Source organism: Notamacropus eugenii, chromosome 6 (genome assembly GCF_028372415.1).
Source record: "Notamacropus eugenii isolate mMacEug1 chromosome 6, mMacEug1.pri_v2, whole genome shotgun sequence".
NCBI classification, from domain to species: Eukaryota; Metazoa; Chordata; class Mammalia; order Diprotodontia; family Macropodidae; genus Notamacropus; species Notamacropus eugenii.
In genome coordinates, this window is record NC_092877.1 from 69,513,268 (window position 1) to 69,540,209 (window position 26,942).

Here is a 26,942-nt window from a genome sequence, read left to right on the forward strand (position 1 = left end):
GGTTGTAGCCTTAACTCCTTTGCCTTCTGGAATATTATGTTCCATGACCTCTGATCCTTTACTGTTTCAGCTGCTAAGTTCTGTGTAATCCTATGATTCCCCAAAATTTGATTTGTTTCTTTCTCGTCACTTGCAGTATTTTTTTCCTTGACCTGAAAGATCTAAAATTTGGCTACAATATTACCTGGAGTTTTTGTTTTGGGATCTTTTCCCTGATGTGATCAATTGATTCTTTCAATGCCCATTTTGTCCTCTGATTCCAGGACATCAGGGCAAACTTCCTTGATAATTTCTTGAAAGATGCAGCTCAGGTCCTTCTTTTGATTATGGCTTTCAGGTAGTCCAGTGATTCTGATACTGTCTCTCCCGGATCTATTTTCCAGGTCTGTTGCTTTTCCCATGAGGGAAAATTCATGCTTTTGAATTTGTTTGATTCTTGTTGTCTTGTAGAGTCATTAGCTTCCACTTGCACATTTTTAACTTTTAAGTTGTTTTCCTCAATTAACTTTTGTACTTTTCTTTTCTATTTGGCCAACTATACTTTTTAATGAGTTATTTTCTTCAGTAGATTTTTGTATCTCCTTTTCCACTTGGCCAATTCTACTTTTTAGGCAGTTGTTTTCTTTTTCCAAGCTGGTGACTCTTTTTTTTGTAATTTTCTTGCATCATTCTCATTTCTTTCCCTAAATTTTCTTCTACCTCTCTTATATGACTTTTAAGCTCCTGTTTCAGCTCTGCCATGAGTTTATTCTGGGATCAAGACCACTTTCTATTTTTCTTTGGAGGTATTTTGACATTTTGACATTATCCTCTTCTGACTTTGTGTTATGATCTTCCCTATCACCATGTTGACTCTCTATGGTAAGGTTCCTTTTTTGTTGTTGCTTTTTGTTCATCTTTTTTGGCCTTCTTTCTTTCTTTTATAGTTGATCTCTGCTCCTGGCCTAGAAGGGGCACCATCTTAGAATTCTTGTCTCAGGGACTATAGGCCCTGGCAGTTTACCTGGTGCTGTGTTGCTGCTGCCTTGAGGCCCATGGGGACCCTCACATCTGGTGCTGCATGGAGGGTCTGGGATGGAAGGTAGCTGGGGCTGCTGGAGGCCACAGGGATCTGGAAGCTTACCTGACGCCAAGCCAGGCTCCTGGCATGTGCTGGGCTGGTTGGATGTTTCTGCTTTTCATGGGGCTACCCTGAAGCACATGATAGTTCTCAGAGCTGGAGTCCACCTGGCAATGCTCAGGCATGGGGTTTTGTAATGGGAATTAAAAATCTTCCACAATAATTGATAGATCTCAGGTGGGAGACTTGTTTTATATATGTTTCCACACCTTTTGCTGATTGCTGGTGAGGCAGTGGGTCATGAGGGGGTCACACCTTCCAGCTCTGAAAAGAGCGTATATACTCTGAGGCGAGGTTTGGCTTTGGGGTTTAGTTTTTGGAAGACTCTGGGCAGCCATTTTGAGAAGCCCCCTCCCAGTTTTGAAAACCCAGATGTTGATGCTTCTCTCTCTGGTAATGGTGTGTTTATTGCCTATGGTCAGATAGTTGGAAACCATGTCTGTTGGTCCTACTTGTATTTTCTCCACTGGTATATGTGTTTGATTAAAGTGATTGTTGTTCTCTCAAAAGTTGTTTTCCTTTTAGAAAAGCAGATCTAAGAACCTGTACTGCAGGCCCTTCTGTGTGTACCGGGGGGCTTTACTGTTACAGGGTCCTGGTGTTGGCATTTGCCTGCTCCACCACACTGGTGATTAGGATCTCCCACTGGTTTACTGAGATGGGACTTGCTTATAGCTTGCTGAGATACTTCCTGTTCTAGGCTGCACTCTCCTTTTACCTGTGTGAGACAGAGCTTTCCTGCAATCTTCCAAGTTTCTAAGGCTCAAAGACTGTTTCATGCCATCTTTTTGCTGGTTCTGCTGTTTCAGGATTGGTTTTGGGGTGATATTTTATGGTTGTTCAGAGGTGAATATAAGAGAGTTACAGTGATTTACTGCTTATCCACCAGAAGTCCTGAATGTCCTTTCTTAATATCCTTCCTGGCACCAAGAACTTAGCATAAATGACACTTTTCTTGGATTCCTAGGTATACCTACTATACTGTCTGGCAAACAGAAAGTGTCTATTACACATAAATAACCATGGTCTCTGGAAAGCCTTACAGTGTACTAAATCTTATGGCAAGGGGAATACTAAATAACTGAGAAAGGAGCATTGAATTTTTTCTCTTAGACTCTAACTTTTTGACTCATGAGTGTTGTACACAGTAGGCCAGAATGGTCCTACTAGACCTGTCCTTGCCATTAGTTTTTTAAAAGCTATATATATACACACATATATGTGTGTGTGTATGTGTGTATGTATGTATATATGTATATTGTATGTATATGCGTGTATATGTATGTATGCGTACATATGTATATATACATATATACATACACACATACATGTGTATATATATACATACATACATACTACATACCCACAGCAGCTTCTATGAATATGCAAACACGTTTCCAGGGTTGAATCACAAAATATAACAAACTATCTTTCTCAAAGATAAAACCAAGATATTTATTCAGATATCAGAAAGCCTATTCCATCATGGTAGCAAAGAAGTTTACGCACATCACCAATCCAGTGATCACTGACATCCCTAAGCCTTCACTCCCTTAGGCCTCTGCACAAACAACCTCCCCTAGGCAAAATTCCTCCCTCTCTCACTCATGCTAGCTGCTCTGCCTCAGCTCTGCCTTGCTCTCTCCAAGCTCTGCTCCACTCTCACTTTCTGCTCCACCCTTCTTGCTCCACCCATTTGGAAAAGCTCCTCCCACCATTGGCTCCATGTGACTCAATTTCCATCACGCAGTCCGATGGACCTGAGCTCAAAGCAGGTTACAAAGGCCTTATTAGTGGGCTGAAAAGATCTTTCCATTCCATTAACATCATGATGTTTTGTGATTAGAATGGCTTAACTGACAAGGGTGAGGAGCCTGTGGACTCTAGGCCACAGGTGGCCTTCTAGGTTCTTCAGTACAGCCTTTTAATTGAGTGCAAATTTTACAAAACAAATCCTTTTATTAAGGGGATTTGTTCTGTGACATTTGAATTAAGTCAAAAGGCTGTACTTTAGGACTTACAGGGCCCCTGGAGCAGGTAAGATGTAAGGAGGGGCCTGAATAATAAAAACCAGGTGAAGGCAAAATTCCCTTAGATGGACAAGGATGACAGGTGATTTGACTCATAGGACCTAAAAAGAAGGCCCTGTCCGACATTAGAATCCTAGAGTTAGAGAGAAGGTAAAGGTGATCTTATCTAGCCTCAAGCATTCAGGCATACATTAATATATCAAGTACATTCACAAGTAAAGGAACTCCCAATCATAATCTGTCTAAAACTTACCATCTGAGAGGATTGCCTATGCCTCAGAGATGCTTTGGTGATTCTTAGATAAAATATATACTTGCCTCTCAGATAAAAATATATATAACTCCATCTAGCCTTTCAAGCCCTTCACAATCTGGGCCCAGTCTATCTTTTCAAAATGACTTCACAGCTCTCTCTCTCTCTCTGTCTCTCTCTCTCTCTGTCTCTGTCTGTCTGTCTGTCTGTCTGTCTCTCTCTCTCTCTCTCTCTCTCTCTCTCTCTGACTGACTTCATGTTCTGCTTACGCAAGGTTTCATCTCTCACGTCCATGTCTTACACACTCTGATCCACATGACTGAAATGACCTCCCTTCTCTTCTCCAATTCTTAGAAACCCTACCTCCCCCCTTCAAGACTCAGCTCAAACCCTACTTCCAAGAAGAGACTTTTCCTTATTCCAACTCCCCATCTGTCAGCATCATAAAATTACTTTGGATTTGTTTCATGTATCGTTTGTATGTGTGTATACATATACACAGGTACAAAATAAATGCATGTTGAATTAACTACACTGAATTCAAACCAAGTCTTCCTGACTACAAACTTAATACTCGATCCCTCAGGTCATGTTCAAATACCTTTAGGCATATGGATACATGAACCTTTCATAAATTGTCATTATTCATTCTCTTTCTGCAACTCTTTGATGATGTTGAGATACAGTAGGGCCATATTTAATGATTTATAGTAGAGGGAACAAGAAGAAACTTGACATTAACAATGTCTCCAGAACATCTAAGCCAACTGGTCATTGTATCTTGATATCGCTGCCCCCCCTCAAAAAAAAAATATAACAGAGTAACAATATGGACGAAGGTTAAAAGTATTTGGTTCAATTTTTTGGCAGTGGGAATACTAAGAAGTGAGGAAGTAGCTTGCTTTGCTTTCCTCAAAACCTTAAAGCATAGCTTCCTGGCCCAGAAACCATCATGACTCTATGCATTGACTTGCAGAAGCAGGGAGAAGGGTGATTAGAAGCTGGAGTAGGGACCGACCTACTTCAAGGAAGAGATAACATGGCTGAAGTAGGGTAAGAAGCCTGGCTTTAGCATCTGGGGTGCTGGGTTCAATCTCATCTCTGATACTTGCTAGAGCTTGTAAGACCATTGTAATTCATCTGGGCTTTAGTTTCCTATTTATAAGAATGGAGTTGAATTAGGTGATCTCTGAGATACTTCTAGTTCTCAATGCTATGATTTGAGTAATTTCTCACTGATTCAAAATGTTGAAAGTAATGGTGACAATGAGGAGGAGGAAGAGTGAATTTGGGGGCATAAATTAGCTTTCCTTGAGCTTTTCTCCCTCATCATAATTTAAAGTATGATCTTCTAGTTATTCAGCCTAGCACTAAGTAAGATATCTTTTAAGATATTATCCCTTTTGGGAGGAAATAATTAAATGGCTTTGTGCCTCTAAAGATCACCAGATATTCAGTGGACTCAAAGTCACAAAGTACAAAAAGGAGATTAAAAAGTTTGTTTGTTTTTTTTTTTAAATGGGATCAGGAATCCCTACATAAGAGCAGCAATCTGCAGTGGACCCTTACCCCGAATCTGTAAATGTCAACAACTCACTCATAGGAATGGGAGTCGCACATGACCCTTCTCAGATCCTTCTACTTTGTCATGATGCCATAAGTTGTAGTGATGAGAGTGCTAGTGTCAGGAAGCCTTGGGTTTGAATCCTGCCTAATAACTAGCTTTTATATAGCACTGGAAGATTTGCAAGGTGCTTTACAAATATAATCTCAATTGCTCCTTATAACAACCTGGGGAGGAGAGTGCTATTATTATTATTATTCATATTATAATTGTTATTTTCTCCATTTCACAGATGAGGAAACTGAAGCAGATAAAGGTACACGACTTGCCCAGAGTCATATACCTAGTAAACGTGTGAGGCTGAATTTGAACTCAGGTATCCCTGACTCCAGGTCCAATGTTCCAGCCACTACACCACCCAGCTGCCTAAGATAAAAGTCAGTTGGTTAACTTAGATAATAATTGCATGACCCTGAGCAAAATTGCTTAACTGCTATAAGCTTGTTTCCTTATCTGTAAGATGGGTATAATAATAGAATTTATTTCCCAGCTTTTCAGGATCAAATGAAGCAATGAATGAAAAAATTTAGTAAAAGTTAACATACTGTATAAATAGGAGCTAACAGGTATGGATCTTCTTCTCCCCGAAAAAAAAATCTCAAAGGATTTTGAATTAGAGCAAGAAAGTTGACTATTCCCTTATCTCTTTTCTCCCACTTAGTTCTATTATTTTATTATACCAAGTGCATCTAGATCACTTCGAGTAAGTCTCAGGAGACTGGGTCATATATATGGTATTGCTTGTTGGAAGTACAGTGGAATGAATTATGGTTAAAATTTCAGTTTAAATTCTAAATGTCTTGACATGTTTTCCTTTCAGGCAGTCACTTGGAAATGTTATAATCTATATTTTAATGTTTGTTTCAAAAAGAGTATTTTGGACAAATCAAATGAAAAGTTTAAAGTCCTTATAAAATTGGCATAAATCACCATCCCAGCAAGTGTTTTGTTTTTTAAATAATAGACACAAGTGACCATTTCCAAGAAGTTTAATGCACTTAGACAACAGATATTAACAGTCTTTCTGGAATAACCTAATATCTTGAGCTTATTTTCCAGTCTTAGTTCAGATGCATTCTAGACCTCCTAAAAGACAGTCAGGACAGGGCAATTACTTATCTTTCCTCTTGTGCACTGTATGTGTTAGGTCCTTATGTGTAAATGGCAGAGAGGAAGGAAGAAGCTTAGTAGTTTTTTTCTAAGCAAAGCATATTTTTAGAGAAAATGGCAAAATTATGTTTCCCAACAAATACAATACTCTAGTTCCTTTTTGCGACAACAAGGCCATCATGATTAAACAGGATTTCCCCTTACCACACAGAAAACGAAAATAATAGGAGAGAGATATAAAAGGGCCTTGTTAGAGAAAGACCTAGAAGAGTTGCTATCCCATGACCACTGGACTTTGTGCTAATCACATACAGATCTGGTGACTTTGCCTTTTAATTTATTTTAATGCAGCATAAAAAAAAAATAAGACTCCTTTTTTTCTTTATCTATGATCTTCTGATGCTGGGATACTGCAGGGGTCCAATGATATTCCCTTCTGCCTATGACATGCTCACCCATTCCTGAGAGGTGGAGAACTTGATTAGGAAAATGAGTCATAGGAGTAAAGTGAACACAAAATAAAAGAAATATCGGCACTTCTTAGTCCTGATGGTCAAGGTGGGGGAGGGGGGATGTATAGAAAATGAACAACTAAAGCTTAAGATGATCCAAAATCCAACTGGAGATCTTTTAAAGTAGTAAGGAGCCCGTGAACCCTCCTCCTTGTTTTCCAGATGTCCAGGAGTACGAGTCCAGGTTTCCTGGAAGGAGTGGGAGGTAAAGGAGGTTACAGTATAAGAGGAATGAAAAGAGTTTCCTTGATAACACCATTCCTATAAAAGGGAACAACGTATGTGAGGGGGTTTGCCTTTCATAGTCCGGCTCCATTCTAGCCTTTCAAACTGATTTCACATTATTTCCTAACATTCTCTCTTCAATCTAGACAAACTGGCTGGCTTGCTATTTTGTGTGCATGGCATTCTAGCTCCTGCCTGAGTGTTTTTACACAGGTTATTCCCAACCCCTCCCATCCCCACAAACTCAAATGCTCTCCCACCTCCCCTTCTCTTCCTGGAATCCCTAGGCTTAGCTTAGGTACCATATCCTAGAAAAGGTCATTCCTGATTTCCTCAACTCTTAGTTCTCCCACTTGAATTGCTTTGGATTTACTTCACATACACTTACATATGTACATATTGCATCCCCCCCCTGTAGAATAATAATTTTATTTTTGTCTACATATCCCCAGTGCCTGTTCTAGCATAATGCCCAGCACAGGCTCAATAAATGTTTGTTGAATTGAATTAAAATGTATGCCAATATTAATATCCAAAGAAAACCTTCTAAGCCATACCAGGGTGTAGAGCTTATGAAGCTTTCCCTGGTCTGCTCTTCCTTCCTTTGCTTTAAGGCCTGTCTTCTTTGAACCTTGCTCTGTACTTCTGTCAATGCTCTCATCATGTCACATTTTATATTACAGTGAGCCATGTTAGGTCTTACTCTCATTCTCCTCCTCTCTTTCTGGCCCCAGATTACGAGTTCTCTAAAGGTAGTGAATGGCATGGTTTTACTTCAATTTTGATTCTCCCTAGGCACCTAGACCAGTGGTCTACACACAGTTGGCACTTAATATATGTTAAATATATTAAATGAAATTAAATTATAGTAAATGATTAATATAATTAATTAATCGATATTAAATTATATTAAATGAAATTAAATATATTAAATGAATAAAGTATCATTATACTGTCTAGTATACAGAGAAACTAAGGATTTCCACCACAATTCCCCAATCCACATGCATGCTGCCCTAAATTCTTCCCTAAAACATTATGTCAATGTCAGACAGTGATACTAAAGAGAAAACAGTGAGAGAGATGAGGCAGACTTAGGGGTAGAAACTGCTAAGCAGCGTATTCATCGTAGGGAATACGGAGACTCAGTTACTTCAAGACCACCTTGACATTAGCCTCACTGATGCATAAGCTGAAGGTAGCTTTATCTTCAATGGCATTCGATAGACCAGAGCTACAGAATCATTACACAACCTTAGCTTAATGTAGTCTGGCTTGTTTTAAAAGTGCCATTTAAATCTGTCCTTTGTTTTCAGAGATCCAAGGCTAAAAATAATGTAACTGTAAATATGTACTTTTTATTATATAAAAAAGAAAAAGTTGTTGAGTAGTATGTAGACTAGGCTTTAGTGAGCACTATTACGAATATAGCATGCATGTGTGTATATATAAAATTTCTTTGTAATGTATATTTCTTCTGTATGTCAACCCTGTGATGGTTCACCTATAACAAGCCAGGCATTTACAATAAGGCAAGAGACCAGTAGAGGAAGTATCATTGGTTTTAGAAAAAGCCATAGAAATAGGAAAGCTGAGGGACTGACATCCCCAAATTCCAGTTCTGGGGGACAGTGAGTGTGAAACCACAGAAACGGAAGACCAAAGTTGAGATAGAGTCATCCATTAGCTCATTGATTAAAGTTATTACACTTTTCAACAAGCATCAGAAACTTTCTGTGACCCAAACCACATTAACTTTGGAAATTTATTTAGACCCCACCCACCCTACATAAAGAACCAAATGATTTACAATCTTTGTGCATCGTTTCAATGCTAACAACTGGAAATGCCTCCATTTGTTTCCAAAGTAGGCACTACAACAACAAAGAAAACAGTTCATATTTTCAAATGTAAAATAAGGGTAAACACTTCCTATGGAAAGGCAGAATTCCTGTCTTAAGAGTACTGCCATTTTAATTTCCCTGTTCAGAAGTACAATTTTAGCTTGGTGCCACTCTTCAAGAGTCCTCCCTTTCTCAATCTTGCCTCCAATCTAGTTTGAGTATGTGGATGATTCATTCAGAATCTGGAGATCCCCGGATGCAAAACATCACACTGGAGCATCTTAGAAATGCCAAGGACCATAATGCTGGGGTTGGGTTTTCATTTTTAAACAAAGCAATATTGTTTTGAAAGTAGTGGGACATTTAAGACAACAGTTGGTTTTTTCTTTCAAAATTAATATATCCCTATTGCCCAGATACAGATGTTTAAGACAGTCAATAACCAGTGAAAGTACACCAGATACTCAGAGTCATATCAAATCTCTGTAATGCAGTGGTCAGGAATGGACTGTTTGAGCAAGTTCCTAGTTTCTACTACTAATGTAATATATGACTTGGTTCTAACAAATCAAAACCATCCCAAGACTCTAAGCATTCCCCTAAGTAGGTAATAATGGCCTTATGTGCAATTTTAATTTCAAATGAGAACTTTCAGCCAGCTGCAGGAAAATCCAATTTTTAATAAGGGGCTCAACTTTTTTTGTGTTGTGGACCCCTTTGGCAGCATGGTGAAGCCAACAGACTCCTTCTCAGACAACATTTTTGCATCCCGCCCCCCCCCCCCGCCAATACATAGGATTACATTTGTTTAAAAAAATCTTCACCAACTCCGAGTGAAGAATTCCTGTTGAAACAATTACCTAAAACGGAGAAAAGCCACTGTGTTTTTCACACTAGTGTTTCTCACACTTGAGACTCAAGTGCAGACACGTGGCTCTAATGGACAAAGAGCCAGTCTCTGGAGTCAGGAAAACTTTGCCCTGAGGGAAGACGCTATCTTCCTCCTTTTTTTTTTTTTAATCCCCAATGCAAGGCACACATAGTAGGCCCTTAATAATAAATGTTTATTTACAGTTTGATTGACTTTCGCCTCTGACACATATTACCTAAATGACCCTTGGAGGGGACAATTCACTTAAATTCTCAGTGTCCCTAGGTAACTCTCTAAGCTTATACATCAAAGAGCAAGGGCAGATCTACATTGATAGAGGGAGTTTCCTAACTAATCGTTCCCCATATCCATGCAATCACAGGTCTGGTTAAAAAAAAAAAGAAAGCCTCATTGTCAAAGGGCCTTTCATGTTTATTGCTTTGCTGGTTGACTTGCCAATACGGATTCTCAGCACCAAGATAAAAAACCTTAGGTGTCCCAAGAAATGAATGACTCCCACAGAAAAGCAGAAGTTGAGGGGCTTTTTCATACCCAGTCATGAATGGTCAATATGGTCTATTTATTTTACGTAACTGTAGTTCTTTAGTTCAAAGAAGGGCTATATGAGAGGCAAGGGGGAAAATAATGTAATGGTTTGGCTATGCACAGCAGCTACATGGTATTTCTCTAGTCTGGCAGATGAGAAATTATTATTGAAATACTATAAATATCATAGGTGTCTTAGTCAATGAAATGGGGCATAGGGAGGAATGTGTAACTGCAGCAATTGAACACTGGAAGCAAGGACCCTGAAGAAAAATGAGAGACAAATCATCGTGGTGGAACTTGGGACTGTATCCAGAAGGAAATTATACTAATCTAGTCAGGTAGCTTACCTCCACGTGAAATGCATTACCGTGCCAAAGACTCCACAGCAGTAACTGGCAAGGTAGCCCTTCTACCTGTTACTACATTTTTGATATGTTAAGAAGTAAGCCACAAGGTGTCACAGTGCTTCAGCCGGCAGCCAGGGCTCTTGTCAGTCTAGACACGCAGGTTGGGGCTTCAGGTTCCCTACCAGGGCTGACACAGCTCTCTACTAGAAGTCTGTGCCATGCTGCAGATTTCCAAGCACTGCTCTTTAGGGGAAATGGTCAGACAAGGCTGGCCAGGTTGCCTCTAATCTATGCCCCGAGGGACATATGGAATATTCCTCTTTATAACCTGATTTTAGAGGGGGCTGTGCTTAGCATCCTGGCATCCTAACTGAGTTTCTTGGATTGGATTATTAACCCAGCGAAAGCACAGGCAGGCTCAGGGTTTGTTTTGTTTTTTCCTTCGACATAATGGCACACATAGGGCATTGTATCTTGGAATCTGGTCATGATTTTCCAATGCGAAAGCTCAGCTCTTAATACTTAATTTAAGGTGTGTCAGGAGGATAATTACTACCCGAATTTACGGAAACATGAATGTATATAGGTTCCATTCTGCAGAATAGTGACTCTTGAGAGAGAAAGAGAGAGAGAGAGAGAGAGAGAGAGAGAGAGAGAGAGAGAGAGAGAGAGAGAGAGAGAGAGAGAATGGTTAAGCAATCATAATTTTTTAACTGTTGAGATTCAGGTAATACGTCTGTGTCACAGTGTAGAATAAGAAGTCTTTCGGGGGAATTACAATGCAGATTCTGTGCCTTGATTATTAAAAGGGATAACTAATATGTAGTGACTATCATTCTAAGATTTTTTTAAAGACACAAACAGCTAATGACAAAACATATCTCCCTTCTCATGACAGAGAGGTGGTAGACCACAGGAGCAGAATGAGGCATACCCAGTCATGAATGGTCAATATGGTCTATTTATTTTACGTAACTGTAGTTCTTTAGTTCAAGGAAGGGCTATATGAGAGGCAAGGGGGAAGTGTTATGAAGTTACAATATGTAATACAAAACAAAACAAAATTGTTAGTTAAGAGAAAATATACTCAATCTTTTTTTTTCATCTCCTTTATTTCCTGATAAGTACTAAGAGATAACAACTATGGATACATGACAGCATATGCCAAGTAGCACCTGGAAGGGAAAGAGGTGTTGACAGGAGATGGAGGACAATGGATACATGTAACACTATTAACTACATGTTGTTCAGCGGTTTAACTCATGTCTGACTCTTTGTGGCTGCATTTGGGGTTTTCTTGGCAAAGATACTGGAGCAGTTTGCCATTTCCTTCTCCAGCTCATTTTACAGATAAAGAAACTGATTATGATAATTATGAGGTAAACAAAGACAAGTGACTTGCCTAGGATCACACAGTAAGTTTCTAAGGCCAGATTTGAATTCTGGTCTTCCTGACTCCAGCCCTGGTGCTTTACCCATCATGCCACCTACAGCTACCAATTAGATGTTAAGAAAGTCTATATTCCATTTTGTCAGACAGGCACAAATCTCACATCAATACTGCCTTCAAAAAAGTAGGTTTTCAATACACACACATACATATGTATATATACATTCATATATGTATATACTATGTAATATCAAATATATATGTGTGTGCACTTTTCAAAGTTTTGATAAATGCTAGCTAAATGATTATCACAAATTTTCTTCTACAGTTCACAATGGTAACTAAATGTTTATAAGCTCCTGGACAAAAGATGGTATGGGGTACATAGAGACATTGAGTTGGTTGGGGTGTTGGTGGATACCTGGTTCACCCCATGCAGGAACTCTTTCTACAACATCTTTGATATGTAATTATCTAGCTTCTGCTCATATACTTCATTGCTTTTTAAAGCAGTTCAATGCTTCACCATTTCCTAGGAAATTTTTTCCCTTACTCTTATCCATAATCTTCTTACCAATAATATCAATTCACTATTCCTAGTAATGCTCTCTCTTGGTTTTCTTTATACTTATCTGACTACTAATTCTCAGTCTCCTTTACTAGTTCTTTATCCATGTCACATCTAATAATTGTGAGTGTTCCCCAAGGCTCTGTTCTGGGCCTTTGTCTCTTCTTAATCTATATTCTCTTACATCGTGATGTCAGCAGCTCCCATGGGTTCAACTATCATCTCTATGCAGATGATTCCCAGATTAATGGATTCGAGTCAAGTCATAACCTTTTGGACATCTCAAAATGGAAGTCTTGTAGGTATTGCCAATAGCTCCTCTTCCAAACTTTTCTATTTCTATTGAAAGCACCATTGTCCTAGTCAACCATGCTTGCAAACTTGACCTCTCCCTGTCACTCACACGACATACTGAATCCATTGCAAAATCTTGTCATTTCTTCACAACACCTCTTCTAAATATGACTTTCCTCTCTCACATACCATCTCAATCAGGCCCACATAGTCTCTCTCTTGATTCGCTGCAGCAGCCTTCTACTTTTGCTTCCGGCCTCAATTCGATCCCAGATCCAATCTGTCCTCCCCATACCTGTCAAAGTAATTTCCCTAAGCAATCCAACCATGTCACCCTGCACTCCACCCAATAAAACCAATGGTTTCCTTTTACTTGAGGATCAACTATAAAGTCCTCTGGCCTTTAAAATTAATCATAACCTGCCTTCTTATACTAATACCCCTCTACATACTTTATAATCCAGTTACAATGATCTACCTACACACACACACACACACACACACACACACACACACACACACACACTCCATCTCCCATCTCACCTTTGCAAAAGTTGGCCATGGTGTGCTCCTCCTCCTCCCCTCTGCTTCTCAGTGTCCCTGGTTTCCTTTGAAGACTCAGGTCATATCCTACCTTCTTCAGGCAGTCCCCCCCCCCCCCAACTGCTAATGTCCTCTCATCTGAGATTTTTTCCCCTTCTGCTTTCTATATTTTTATGTGTATATAGCTGCTTATATGTTGTGGCCACTATCAAAATGTGAGTCCCTGAAAGGCAGTCAGAGTTTTTACCTTTCTCTGTATCTTCAGTGGTTAGCCAGGTGAGGTTCCTAACACATAGTAAACACTTAATAAATGCTTATTTGCCTGGCTTACTGCCCTTCCCCCTACCTCTACTCAGAGCAACAAAGAATAAACTTATTTCCTCTCTCAGATGATAGCCTTAATATATTAGCATATCACATCCTATGGCCCAATAAGGACCAGATCTTGGTTCTAGATAAATAGTGGCTAAGATAAATAGTAGGAATTGTTTTTTCCTCTTGTCTTTGACTCCAGAGTACACAACAAAATGTTTTACATATAATAGGTGCTCAACAAATGTTTGTTGTTTGGGGAATGTTTTCTTGAATCTAAAATCTCATAGCCTTTAACACAGAGGACACTCAGAGAATCAGCCATCTGTCACAAAAGACAGGTGAATTTCAAGAGAAGAGGACATGCTTAGGGTGACTAGCTTCTGATAAGGAATCTAACACAGATTTTCAAGATGTGAAAAAGTCCATTTACTGCTTCGAAAATTTCTAATCAAACTCAATTAAATCGAAATCTGTGAAGTGCATGACCTGATACAATCATACTAGTTCTCCAAATGGAAATACTCCTTTTTACAATAGAAAAAACTCCAAAGAACTTCTAATTTAAATATGCTTCCAGCTTACATGTGCCCCTATTGCTGGAAAGAATCAGTTATCCAGTTTATCTGAGAGGATCAGCCATTTATGATGTGACATACAGAATCAAGACACCAGGATACATGCAAGTGTACTACATTTCAACAATCTTTACACACACACACACACACACACACACACACACACACACACACACACACACGTGCACACACAGCCCTTTACCTCAGAATCACAGAATACTCACCAGAGATGGGAGGGATCTGGGGGATTATCACAGTAGAATCAAATTCAGATAAAAACAGAACCACCAAAATTTATAAAAGGATCCTTGCAGACCAGATAAGGACTTTTAAAACAATATAATACCACTGTCTATGTTCTACTGTAATTTTACTGAATGAAGGAATACCATAGGCCACATGTGTGACATCTCTAAAGGAGAATCATTTACGAGCCTTAGGTGCATGAGCATTATCCAACTTCAGATATTTATAGAGAATGAATTTTACCTCAACAAGAGCGATGATGTGCTTTAATGAAGATATAAAGCGGAAAGAGCACTGGTGCTGGAGTCAGAGAATTTTGATTTATACCTCAGCTCTGCTATATACCATTATGACCTTTGGCAAAGTTACTTTAAAGTCTGGGCCTCAGTTTCTTCATCTGTAAAATGACAAGATTGAGCTAGACAGGGGGTTCTTAACCTTTTTATTGAATCTTTATGGCAGTTTGGAGAAGCTTATGAACTCCTCTTCAGAAAAATGTTTTAGAATGCACAAAATTAAATACATAAGTTTACAGATGAAACCAATGATATTGAAATAAATATAACTTGAAAAAATTCATCAAACCTAGGTTAAAGAAACCTTGGATGAGATGGGTTCTAAAGTCTAGTCTAGTTATAAACCAATGACTGCATAAAATGAAAATACTGATGCGTCAATAGTTGGGCATTGTACTTTTCAATGTATCTTTAATAGTAGGGATGGATTAATATTGTGCCATCCATACTCTCTCAGTTATTCTATGATTCAGGAATCTGGAAGACAGCTGCCTAGTTTGAATGACTGGTTAGATTGTTTCATTTAATTTTCTATCTGCTTACTAGCAAGTCCTATGCAGCTCTAACCAGCCAGACTTAGACAAATACATTTATCTGCTGGTCAAAATCTCTAGCAAAAATTAGAATTATAGTTTCTATCACAATCTTTTGGACTACCTATGATGTAATACCTGAGGTCTGGGTGAAAATAAGTTGCTTTTACTCCAATCACCAAAAATTTTGAAAGATGATTGACACTATTCCTGAATGAGAAATATATGTTTTTGACTCAACTGAGTACAGGTGATAGCTATGACAAATGAAGGTTCTTAGTAATCTGAAAGATTTTATTTTTTGAACCAGATATAGTTAGAGATGTACCACCCACAACCAAATAAATGCATTCAAGAAATCCTAAGCTTGCAACATTTGCAAAGCTGCTTTATTTGCTCAAAAAAAGTCATTCTGTATATTCTTCACGAAAAACAATTGTAATGAAGGACAATTGTAATAAAAGCAGATTTACAGCCTATTCTCTATACACTTTAGATTGATTTCTTTCTCAAACCCAAACAGAAAGCTAAACATTTGCCAAATGTATACAGTTTGATTTTTTTTTTTATCATAATGCACTTACCTCCCAAAATTAAGCTTTCATTGATTCTAAGCTGATAAGAATCTGCCTTGAAAGCAAATTGACTGATTTCTCCCCCTCCCTCCTGGCCTCCTAAGAATTGTTAGTTTGTAGCAATTTTTAATTAAAAACAGCTCCCACAGAAGAAAATAGAAAAAAAAAAAACTTCAGGGAAAATAAAATCAGTCCAGCCGTCCTTCAATTTCTTCTCTAAGGCCATGTTAATATAAAGGAGAGTTTGGAAGCTCCCTCCTTGAAAAATGCCCTTTGGGTTACTGCTAACCATTGTCAAAATAGGTTTGATCTGGGACCCCTCTTCCCCAAATTCTTATTAAATTGCAAATTTTCAGGTACCTCAAGGAAAGAGCAACATTATTTTTCCTCAATTCCTAAAAACAAGGTATCTCAAAGCATTTCTTTTTCTTTTTTCCCCTCCGAAACTTAAACATCTAAACTCATTTTAACGACACTCTATCTACACAAAATCAGTGATAACAAGCTGCTCGAACAATAAATATGAGGTTACACATGAATCCTTGTGACTGAAGCATACAGAAATGGAGCTGCAGGAGTAAGAATTTTTTTTTCACAGGGAATTTTGATGACAAGCTGGGGAGAAAACAGCTAAACAATAGACATTAAATGTTAGCGACGCCAAAAATATTTGGTTCAGTACCAACATTCATGTTAAACTCCATGGAACTCAAACTTTATCAGCCCAGAATGTGACTTATGTGTATTTGTGCTGAGCTGCCATCATAATTTTCACTTAATCCTGCAGAGGGTGGGGAACAGGGAGAAGAGGAATAATATGAAAGAAAAGTTACCTTCACAAGGCATCAAATGAAAGAGAAATAGATATGTGGGATCTGTTAATAATTTTGGTCCTAACAGCCATCATTAAAAACAAAACAAAAACTTTCATTTTTTAAAAGTGGATCTTGCTAAAGGGAAAGAAAGCCAGCTTTCTTGGAAGCAGAAACTACAAGACCACCTGAATGAGTGAAAGAAATAAATGGACCCTACACAGCACCAAGTTACCTTCAATAAATGACTTCTTACATATCAGTATTTGGTCAACTTTAAGTTATTGAAAAATCCAAATTTTAAAAATTCAATTAATTTGAAATGATCCTCATTTTATTTTTCCTCCTTTTTCATTTCAAGTATATATATATATAATATATAATATATATATATAAAATCTATGTATGTATGTGTGGTTACATGTATACATACATAGCCATTTCCTTAATGTTAAAATGCAAGCCAAGTAATGTAATCAAATAATTATAATTTTCCCTATCAAAATTTGTTCATGAAACACATGCTGATTCCAGGACCTTTACATGTTATGATCATATAGTTTACTGTATAGTCATAACAAACTGAAATATCAAGATTCTCCAAAAAAAAATATGATCTGGAAACCAAAATGGGTGTTTTGGAAAAATAAAGTTCAGCAGAAGTATTCCAATGAAAAAAGATCACTTTTTCCTCCTTCATTACAGGGTTGTTGAAGCACTTAATTGTAAGACAAAACTCAAAAGAAAAATCTGAATATGAAATTCATTTTTATGAAATTCTGATCTTATGTAGATAACCACATACATACACACACATTCTTCAAAGCAACAAAGAGGGTATTTTGCTAACATTAAAAACATACTCTAAACTATATTTACATTCCTTTAAAAGGAAAAAGGTGAGGTGGTAAAATGCACTTACGTACAAAACTTGTTATTCTCCACAATGATTAAATAAATTAATTCTAAAAGTTACCTGATCTACTCAAATAAATTTAGTAGCAAGCATTGTGGGGTGAGCTTAGTAGGAGAGAAAGTTGGAGAGAAGAAAGGAGAATGCCATCACAGCTCTCTTCTTCTCAACCAAAAGGCATACACTCATCAAAAAATTAAAGTGTTAGATATGAATTTCCATGAGCTACCATCCAACTTCAGCTGTTATTATTAGCACAGTTTTCACTCAGCACCTAGCAAAATATGTTGTAGCAAATGATGTTTGCTAAATTAATATATTCCTACTCATAATTTTGTTTTGTTTTGGTTTTCCTCCACTATTACCCAAGATTTCAAGTCTACTCTTATGGTTAGCTTAAGGATTATCAGCAGAACTGTAGAGTGCTAAATAAAGTGCAAGGCTTTCAAAGTAATCTTAGAACCAGAAGGCATTTGGGAGACCATTTAATCCAACTGATTCATTGCACAGATGAGTAAACTGAGACTCAGTGGAGGTGAAGTGAATTGCTCAAGGTCATACACCTATTTAGTAACGGCAGATTTGGAAATAGACACCAGATCTCCTGATCTCTGGTACAATTGCACTTTCCACTATCCCACACTGCCTTTCAAAACAGACTAAAGCCATAGTCTAGTCTTCTTGCCATATGTCAAACTGCCCAAGAAAGTAATCATACTTTGCTAACTGTTTCTGGTTGAGTTTAGTTTAATAGGAAGGAATGCACCCACCCCCTTTACTGCCTTCACACAATTTCCTGGATGTCAGATTTAGACACAGGGTGTGGTTTTCTCAATGTATATAAGTATCATGGTTTATTTATCACTTTTCAGCCTCCTAAAGGAAAATGCTCACATTTTTCCCCTAAGAAATTCCTACAATATTTAACTCCTTTTATTTTCTACCCAGAAACTTTTCATTGAGATGGCACAAAATAAACACACTAGAACCTTTTGGATCAAGCCCAGGTTCATGTAGCCAGAGTGGAAAGCAGAGACAATTACCTAAATAACTTGGTGTGGGTGTAAAAAAGCAAGGGATATCAATCTACTTCAGGAAGGTGGATGGGGACAGGAGATGGGGGCAGGGCTGGCAAAAGGTAGGGAAGAGTATTGATCTCATTATCCAAAGGGCTGGCTAAAATAACTGAGTTTCATTGGACATACACTTTGCATTGCCTCTGTTCCAAATCTATTCTGTAATGCAAAGATAGTGGTTTTAGAAGGCTGATCCATAACTTTGTTCTGTGACCATAGGCAATCAACTTAACCTTTCTTACCTCAGTTTCCCTATATGTAAAATGAATTTAATAATATTTGCACTATATACATCATTCTTGTGATGGGGAAACAGTTGATGAATCTCAAATTAGAAACATGCATTAGTATTGTATTATTATCATGATGATTCTTTAAACCATAGGCTACTCACATAGCTACTCCTGTTGTAAAATTTTCTTACTTTCCAAGATACGATATGCCAAAATCATGTGTGAAGAAAATATCCTAGGGATACTGATTTGATTCTAGTTTTATATCACACATGACTGAAAAAATGCAAGGTGTTATGTGAATTGATTTGGATAATTTCGTCACATTTCTAATTAGGGGCAAAAAGAATCTTAAAGTTTGAAAGATTTAGTTTGATGTACTGTTTTCATTAAATATTCCAGATCAAGCCCCTACTTTTATGGACACAGAGGTAAAAATAAACAAAACTTCCTGAATTTTAGGAGACTGTCAAAAAAATTATTCTATGACAAAGTTTAAAGGGTTTTTAAACATTGTTTTCCTAAACAGAGAAACACCTTAAGCTTTAAAAGAAATATAAAACTTTAAACCAAATGCAAAATTATAATAAAGTTAGAAGTTCCTACAGTTTGACTACCCCCAAAGAAAATGTGCTGCTTTTAAAGAAACAAGATACAAATGGTGATCTTTTCAAAAGTCCCCCCTTGGATATAAAACAAACCTAGCAACTTCATTGTATCCTTCTAAAATTTATGAGGGCTAGTGCAAGGAGGTATGCCCAGTCTAGCAGTTCAGAACTGGCCATATAATGTTTGAAAGAGAACTAGTGAATACAAAATATCAGAGTGAAATCTGCCTTGGTTCCCAAAATAAGAAAGGGAGTGAAAGGAAAGATTCTCTTTGCACAACTTCTCTAAAACTTTCTGAAATGTTTGTCTTAAGTTACTTTAAATCTTCTTGCTAGTCACAGATTGCATTTTAACAACTAACAATCTCTTCTCCTATATTGATTATATATGTCTCTCCCCTTACCCCCCAATCAAATACTTTCACCAGTGTATTCACAAAATATCTTCTTTCCTTCTAATTCTTAAAAACACTGTACTTTCTCCAATAGTTTGTGCCGGAATTTAAGTCTAATACCCAGTTGTGAGATTTTGAATGGAGCAAACTTCCCCTCCACCCCCAAAAGGTATATATACAATCATAAGTCTAAGGCAACGATTAGTGCCCTCTATGCAAAACACAAGAAGCCAATGAAGATTCATTGGCTTCTTGCATTTTAGTGATGTTATGAATTTCATATAACATTCATGGAGCAATATGTAAGGAAAATATCAGTGATAACAGTTCTAAAAAATCAGTCCTTTATCAGCAGTTGGCCAATCAGAAAGCAGGTCACATCTTGTTAGCTGTATCATATACATTAAACGTCATGAATTCTCCATGGCTTAGCTGACAATTCATGCATGTGTTTTATTTTATGAAAATCTTGAGTAGTTCCTTTCAAAAGTTATGATTCAACAATCAAGTTCATCTTAAATTTCCCCCAAATCATTTACTCTACCTCCACACAAATGCTCTGGACATTTGCAATCTGGAGAAGGTTATTAATTTTCTAAGATTTGTACTTAAAGTGTTGTCAGGGCATCCTCACCAAACTCCCCTTGGAAACATTTCAACACAAAGCATGTGCCCTGGCATCGACACAGGCACACGGACCCAAATGCAGACTAATTTAGTAGGCATACTTTCACTCCAGAAAGTAAGGTTTCATTAAATATTTAAATTACAGGAGGCAAGCTTTAAGTTTTTCATTTCAAAGTCCTTCCAAGTATTTCTATCATTCCTGTTCACTTAAGTGCTTATACCGGAGCTTGCTGGTCTTTAAGGGAAAAGATCCCAAGTGTGTAAAAATTAGGAACAGTTTCTACAAAGCCTCTCACACCAGTCCACGTTAGGAGGTACTCTGTCAGCTGTGCGATAAAGTCAGGAACTGATCACTTCCCCTCCCAAAGGCAAATGCTTTCCACAATTAATACAGAAATATGTGCATATTTTATGATGAACATGTGTTCCTTAAGGAAGACTCATAGGACAAGTTTTACAAAAGTGTGCTCCTGGGGCTCTTCCGGGGTTACCTTTACATTTTGGGGAGTGACTTTGAAAAAAACAAACCTAAGAAAACAAATGCAGTTTCCCGGCAGCCCCCCTTCTGGAATTTACAAAGATTATTTCAACTCATGCAAATGACCATCCGATACCTTGCAAGATACTCCCAGACTATGTCAGCAGGACGGATACCCTAGCACTTTAAAACAAACCACTTTAAAAAGAAAAAAAAAAGAAAGAAAGAAAGAGGCAGCATTTGTTCAGATGGAGGGAGGGCTTTGAGAATTCAACCTGAAGTGCTGCTGGGCTCTATTTCCAGATTTCAGCATCAACTGTGGTCTGCTCCAAGAGTTGCAGTGCACGGCAACAGAACGAGGGATCACCCACTGAAACTCGTGCATTCACGGGGGCCTCGGGGGGAGTGCATTCCAGGGTCTCCCCAGGCTGGTTATTGGGATGGGACGCTCTGGCAGCATTCCCCCCGCTGAAGCCCCTGGTTGACCATGCATGCCCAGCCAGGGAAGAAAGGTTGGGGCACTTACCTCTGTGCGAGACTGCAGCCTCTTGTTCATCTCATAGATTCGGTACTCTGGTTGCACCATGTACGGTGTGTGCCTCCTATAAAATGGGCCGAAAGGAGAAGAATAGAAGGGGTCATGTGGTGTGCTGGACATCTTGCCTGCTTGGAAGAAATCAAGCTATAGAGAGTATCACCAACATCCATACAGAGCACATGGGCTGTGTGTTCTTCCCAGTACAAAGTAGCTGCGCGCACACACACGCGCACACACACGCACACACAGAGCCACACTGACTGGAAACTGCTGTGGGAGCCCTCTCTCTATAGCAAGAGGCAGAAGCAGAGAGAGCAGGAGAGAGGAGGGAGAGTGATCGAGAGCGAGAGAGCGCACGAGAGAGGAGGGAGAGAGAGCACAAGCTCCAGAGAGAGAGAGAGAGGGAGAGGGGGAGAGAGAGAGAGTGAGAGAGGGAGGGAGGGAGGGAGAGGGAGAAAGAGGAAGAGAGAGACGGAGAGAGACAGGAGAGCTTCAGGCACAACTGCTTGGGTTTGTTTTTTTGTTTTTAAAGAAGCAGTATTTGTGGAGAGGTCATTTCCTGTCCACACTGTAGACTAGTTCAAAAATATAATTTTCCTTCCAGTCTGACAGAGGTCTAAGGTTTGGTTTTAATTTCTCCCAGCCAGGACCCCTTAGGAACAGAGCAGGAAGGCTTGTTAGCACATAGATGGTTTAACTGCCGCCTGAGCAGCCCAGGTTTGGTCAATATCACAAATGTGATTTACTACCAAAACCATCAAGTGTAGGGCACAGCAATACCCCACATTTGGGGCGGTGATTCACTTCGAGGGGAGGATGCCTCTGGGAGGATTTCTCGCCTCTGGGAGGATTTCTCGCCACTGGGAGGATTTGCATTTGCCTCTGGTAGTTTGCAGTAGCTTGTCACTTCTCTGCACTTTATTTTTCCACCCCAAGAAAAATCCCAGTCAAGTTAGGTATTAGAAAGGGATTAGCAGTCCAGGTATCCTACTACTTATAGAATCTATAGAAAGGGGTAACTTGACCCCAAATAGATCATCTGAATAACATAATTTATAATAGGGAGAAATGGAAAAAGCAATCCCCCATGCCAACACACACATTTGTATGGATGTATATGTGTCTATTAAAAGCAAGGCAATAGGCATCTCACTAAATAACCATGGAAAATTCAGCTGAGTACTAAATTGTAGATAATCTATTGGATCATCCTAAAATAATATGTCCAACTCTGATAGAGACCCAGGCTTTCATTTCCTAGGGCTCTTGAAATATATAAATCTTCTCCCAATTGCAGTGTATTATAACTAGAAGTAAGCCCAAGCTGTCTACTGGAGAAAAGGGAAATCACCTTCTGGTGAAAGCTGAGTGATGTACATGACAATTAAACTTTGCTGGAGCCATTAAGTTCAGAGTGGGACTTAGATGCTCAATATCTGGGAAAATTAAATAAGTTGAGACAACCTGGGAAAGTTCAATAAGAGACAGAGATAGACAGACAGACAAGAGACAGACAGACAGGGATAAAGATAGATAGGCAGAGACTCAGAGACAGAAAGACAAAGACAGAGAAAGAGAGTCTGAGAGATCAATGAAAGTCATGATTTGTTTAGGGACTCACTGGAAGAGCGGTGTAAATGTGACGTTTCCTTAACTTCAAAGCTGAATGAATTTAGTGTTTCAGATGTGATTCTGTATTCTGTAGATTCACTAGACAAAAACCCTGCAGTCACACTATTTAGAAGAATATAGAAAAATAAGATTCCTTACATTCCCAGCTTGATACGTTCTTTTCCATAATATGCAGGAACCTGATGCAACCCACCCCATACTTCTAGTAATACTAAACCCAGTGCTGCTGGTCAGTATATGATTAGAGCAGGTATTATACTAGGCACGCTCAGAAATTTTGCAAGGAAACCCCAAACCAGTCAAGCTTGCTTGGTATCAGGTTTCATTATATATCCAAGACCTGGACCAAATTTGCTGTGAGATTTGTCAAGGCACACAACTTTCTAGAGGCAGGATTTCAAATAAATTAGGGTTGATTCATGTTTTGGTGTAGAGACTACTGCAAACCCCAACGATTTCTTGTTTTATAAACCTCCAGATTGAAAATCCGGTGCTTTCTTGGGGTCCCATTCTATATTCACTTAACCATTTGAGCACAACATTAAAGTAAGCATGGAGCTGCAGGAAGCTGCTAATCAAAACCTGGAATAGTTGAGTGACTCCTTTGGATTAATACAGACTTTCTAGGAGGTTAGGATTTTGCTCTCATTAATCCCATGTACCCTACAGGGACAGACTGTTGCCAGATCTAATCAGAAAAAACTTCTTCTTGTGGGCAATGTATAAGGGTTTCAAGATCAGAAATGCCAGCATCGTCAGGATGCTTAAAGAGAATTGGTAGGTGACTGAGAGACAGATATGAAGAAAACACAGTAGTTTTGACTGAAACTCCTTACCTGTAATACTTTTCCTTCTCCTCTCAACTTCTCCACATGTGACCCATCCTTAATGGTCCAGCTTAAGTCCCATCCCTTTTCCATGATGCTTTCACCAAACATCACTTTCCTTTCTCTCCTCTAAACTTCAACAGCCCTTACAATCATAGGGTCTTCTCATCATAGATTTTAGAGATGGAAAAAACCTTAGCCACCAGCAAGTCCACCCACCTCATTTCACAATCTGTATCAGCGTTTCTCAACTTTTTCAAGTGAGAAGACTTATTTTTAGGATTAAAAAAATGCAAAGACCCTCATGTGTAAGTAATTATACTGCTAGTATCTACTGGTTGTTAAAATACATAATAATAAAAAATCGCTACAAATTCAGTAATTATTTAAAGTGAATTTCTGTTGCATCAAGAACACATCTACAGATATTTGAAAATAATGATACATGTTTGTTCAAGATATTTAATTTATTCAGTCCTTAGTATACTGTTTACTTGTGGTTCACAAATAGATTTAGGGACTGCTTATAAAAAGTCAGTGGCTTGCCAGCCCCCACATTTTAGCACTTAATTGGGGCTATTTTGTGTTGTTTACTCCTGTTCCATGGATGTGAACTCTGTCTCCCCAACTAGATTGTAAGTTTTTTAGATGCCAGATATCACCTCTATGTCTCCCAAAATGCATCAGTCAATGCAATGCTGAGTACTCAAGCATTACTTATTTCTTCATTGATTGGTCAATTGATGAACCCTGGTAAAAGAAAGAAAATTCTCTCTCTTGGAAGGCAAAGGAACTCATTCACTATACCATGTGATCAAGTGGAAAAAAATAATGTTAATACCCCCCAAAGACTCAATGTACTGAATCTATAGTAAAGTCCTATTTTTTAAAATGGAAATGTTATGGCAATTATGTGTTGCTTTGTATGCTTTTGCAAATTAGGTCAAGTTCATACTTTTAAACCTGTCATTCAGACTCTTCTATAATTTCCCTTGATCAAAACTTGTCTAACTTTATCTTTCCTTTACTTCTCAGGCTGTATTTTCATATGGGGAGTATCTCATCATTCCCTGCCAAGACTACCTTCATACAAACCTCTTAACCTTTACTCATGCAGTCCCCTACACCATGACCGCTTTCTCCCCAGAATTTGTTCCTTCATCCTTTGTTTAAATCCTATAAATGCTTGAGTAGGCAGGTAGGTGGCACATTGGAGGGAGTATCAGTCAAGAATACTCATTTTTCTGAGTTCAAATCTGACCTCAGATACTTACTAGCTGTGTGGCCCTGAGTAAGTCACTTAACCCCACTTGCCTCGGTTTCCTTATCAGTAAAATGAGCTGGAGAAGGAAATGACAAACCAGTTCAATATTTTTGCCAAGAAAACCCCTAATGGGGTCATGAAGGGTTGGACATGACTGAAACAACTGAACAACAAAAATGTTTTGATACCTATCATATGATAAGGTCCTTACTCTCAAAGAGTCTCCATTGTAGTATCCAACACAGATAGATAGAATATACAACTGAAGAATACATCAGGAAGTTATAAAACAAAGAGCTGTATGAGTTCTGAAATAGATGGTCATTGTTATCTGAAGGATTAAGACAGCTTCCTAAAGGAGGTAACATCTGAATTAAGCTTCAGAGGATAAATAAGAGTTTAACAGATGAAGAAGAAAAATGAGGCATAGAGTTGGGACAATATAGTGCATATTTGGAGGATAACTGTACCCCAACAATAAATTATTAAGTGTCTACTTTATACTAGATATTCTCTTGGGCATAGGAGATATAAAGACAAAAATGAAATAGTCTCTGCTTTCAAGGAAATTACATTTGGTTGGCAGGGGTAGAAATGTATAAAATTAAGTCTAAGAGAGACAAGTGTATGTGGGGGGGGGGGCGGTGACAGGCCAAAGAATCTCATCCTTCTAAGCATACACAGGTGATTTGAGCCAGACCACAGTATGAATGAATGAAGGTGAACACTAGAAAACCAGGCTGGAAGCAGGTTTGAAGGACTTTGAATTCCAGAGAGATTTGTATTTGATCCTAAAGTTGCAATAAAAACTGGAATTTTTTGACCAGGGAAGTGACATGGGTGCTTTAGGGATCTCACTTCAGCAGCTGTGTGAAGGATGAACTAGAAAGAGAAGAGACTGAATGAAGGGAGATCATTAAAGGGATTTCTTTCAAGAGTCCAAGCTACAGGGGATGAGGGGATGAACTAGGGTGGTTGCCACACAAGTAGAGGGAAGGGGACGATGGAAGAGATATTGTCCAGTACTCAATACAGTGGCTGGCACATAATAGGTGCTTAATAAATATTTATTGATAAATTGAAGGCAGAATAATGAGACTTGGTAATGATTCATATGTGAGGTGAGAGAGTGTGAGGATCTGGGGTTTATTCTAAGATTGCAAACATGGATGAATAAAAAAATGATGGTACAGAAACAGGGAAGTTAGAAAAAGGAAAGCGATTTTGGGGGGAACAATAATGAGCTTTGTTTTATAAACATCTAGTCTGAAATGCCTACCGGATCTCTGAGATGTTCAAAAAAGTAATTAATTGGTGATGCGGGACTGTAGCTCAGGAAAGACGCTAAGGCTGGATAGTACCTGAATAGAGTGTATAACCAAAACAATGGGGATTGAGGAGGTAACCAAATGAGAGAGTGAAGATAGGCAACAGGGCCAAGGAAGAGCCTTGGGGAATATCTATATTTATGAAACATGATACAGATTCTTAATCAATAAAGGAGACTGAGATGGAATGGTTAGATAAGGAAGAACAGAACCAGAAGGGAGTAATATTGCAAAAAATCCAGAGAAAACGAAGACAGTTTTCAGGGGAACAGGATGTTCATTAGTATCCAATGCTGCAAAGAAGTAAAAAAATGAAAATTAAGAAAAATCTATTAGCAATGATAATTAAGAGTTCATTGGTAGCTTTGGAGAGAACAGTGGGAGTAAAGAA

General features: G+C 38.4%; 1 protein-coding gene across 9 annotated transcripts in view; it reads right to left on the reverse strand.

Annotated features, from left to right (window-relative positions):
- LDB2 (LIM domain binding 2) overlaps positions 1-22,225 on the reverse strand; it is a 401,477-nt gene extending 379,252 nt beyond the window's left edge. For 4 of the 9 annotated variants that reach the window (XM_072620331.1, XM_072620332.1, XM_072620330.1 and 1 more), the window contains exon 1: positions 21,489-21,869. In XM_072620331.1, coding sequence (XP_072476432.1) covers positions 21,489-21,620 — 132 coding nt within the window. In that variant the 5' untranslated portion in view covers positions 21,621-21,869. Of the gene's footprint in view, positions 1-21,488 lie in introns of all 9 variants that reach the window. The other 5 variants (XM_072620327.1, XM_072620326.1, XM_072620333.1 and 2 more) reach the window with 5 other exon arrangements.
- Positions 22,226-26,942: the final 4,717 nt, after the last annotated feature.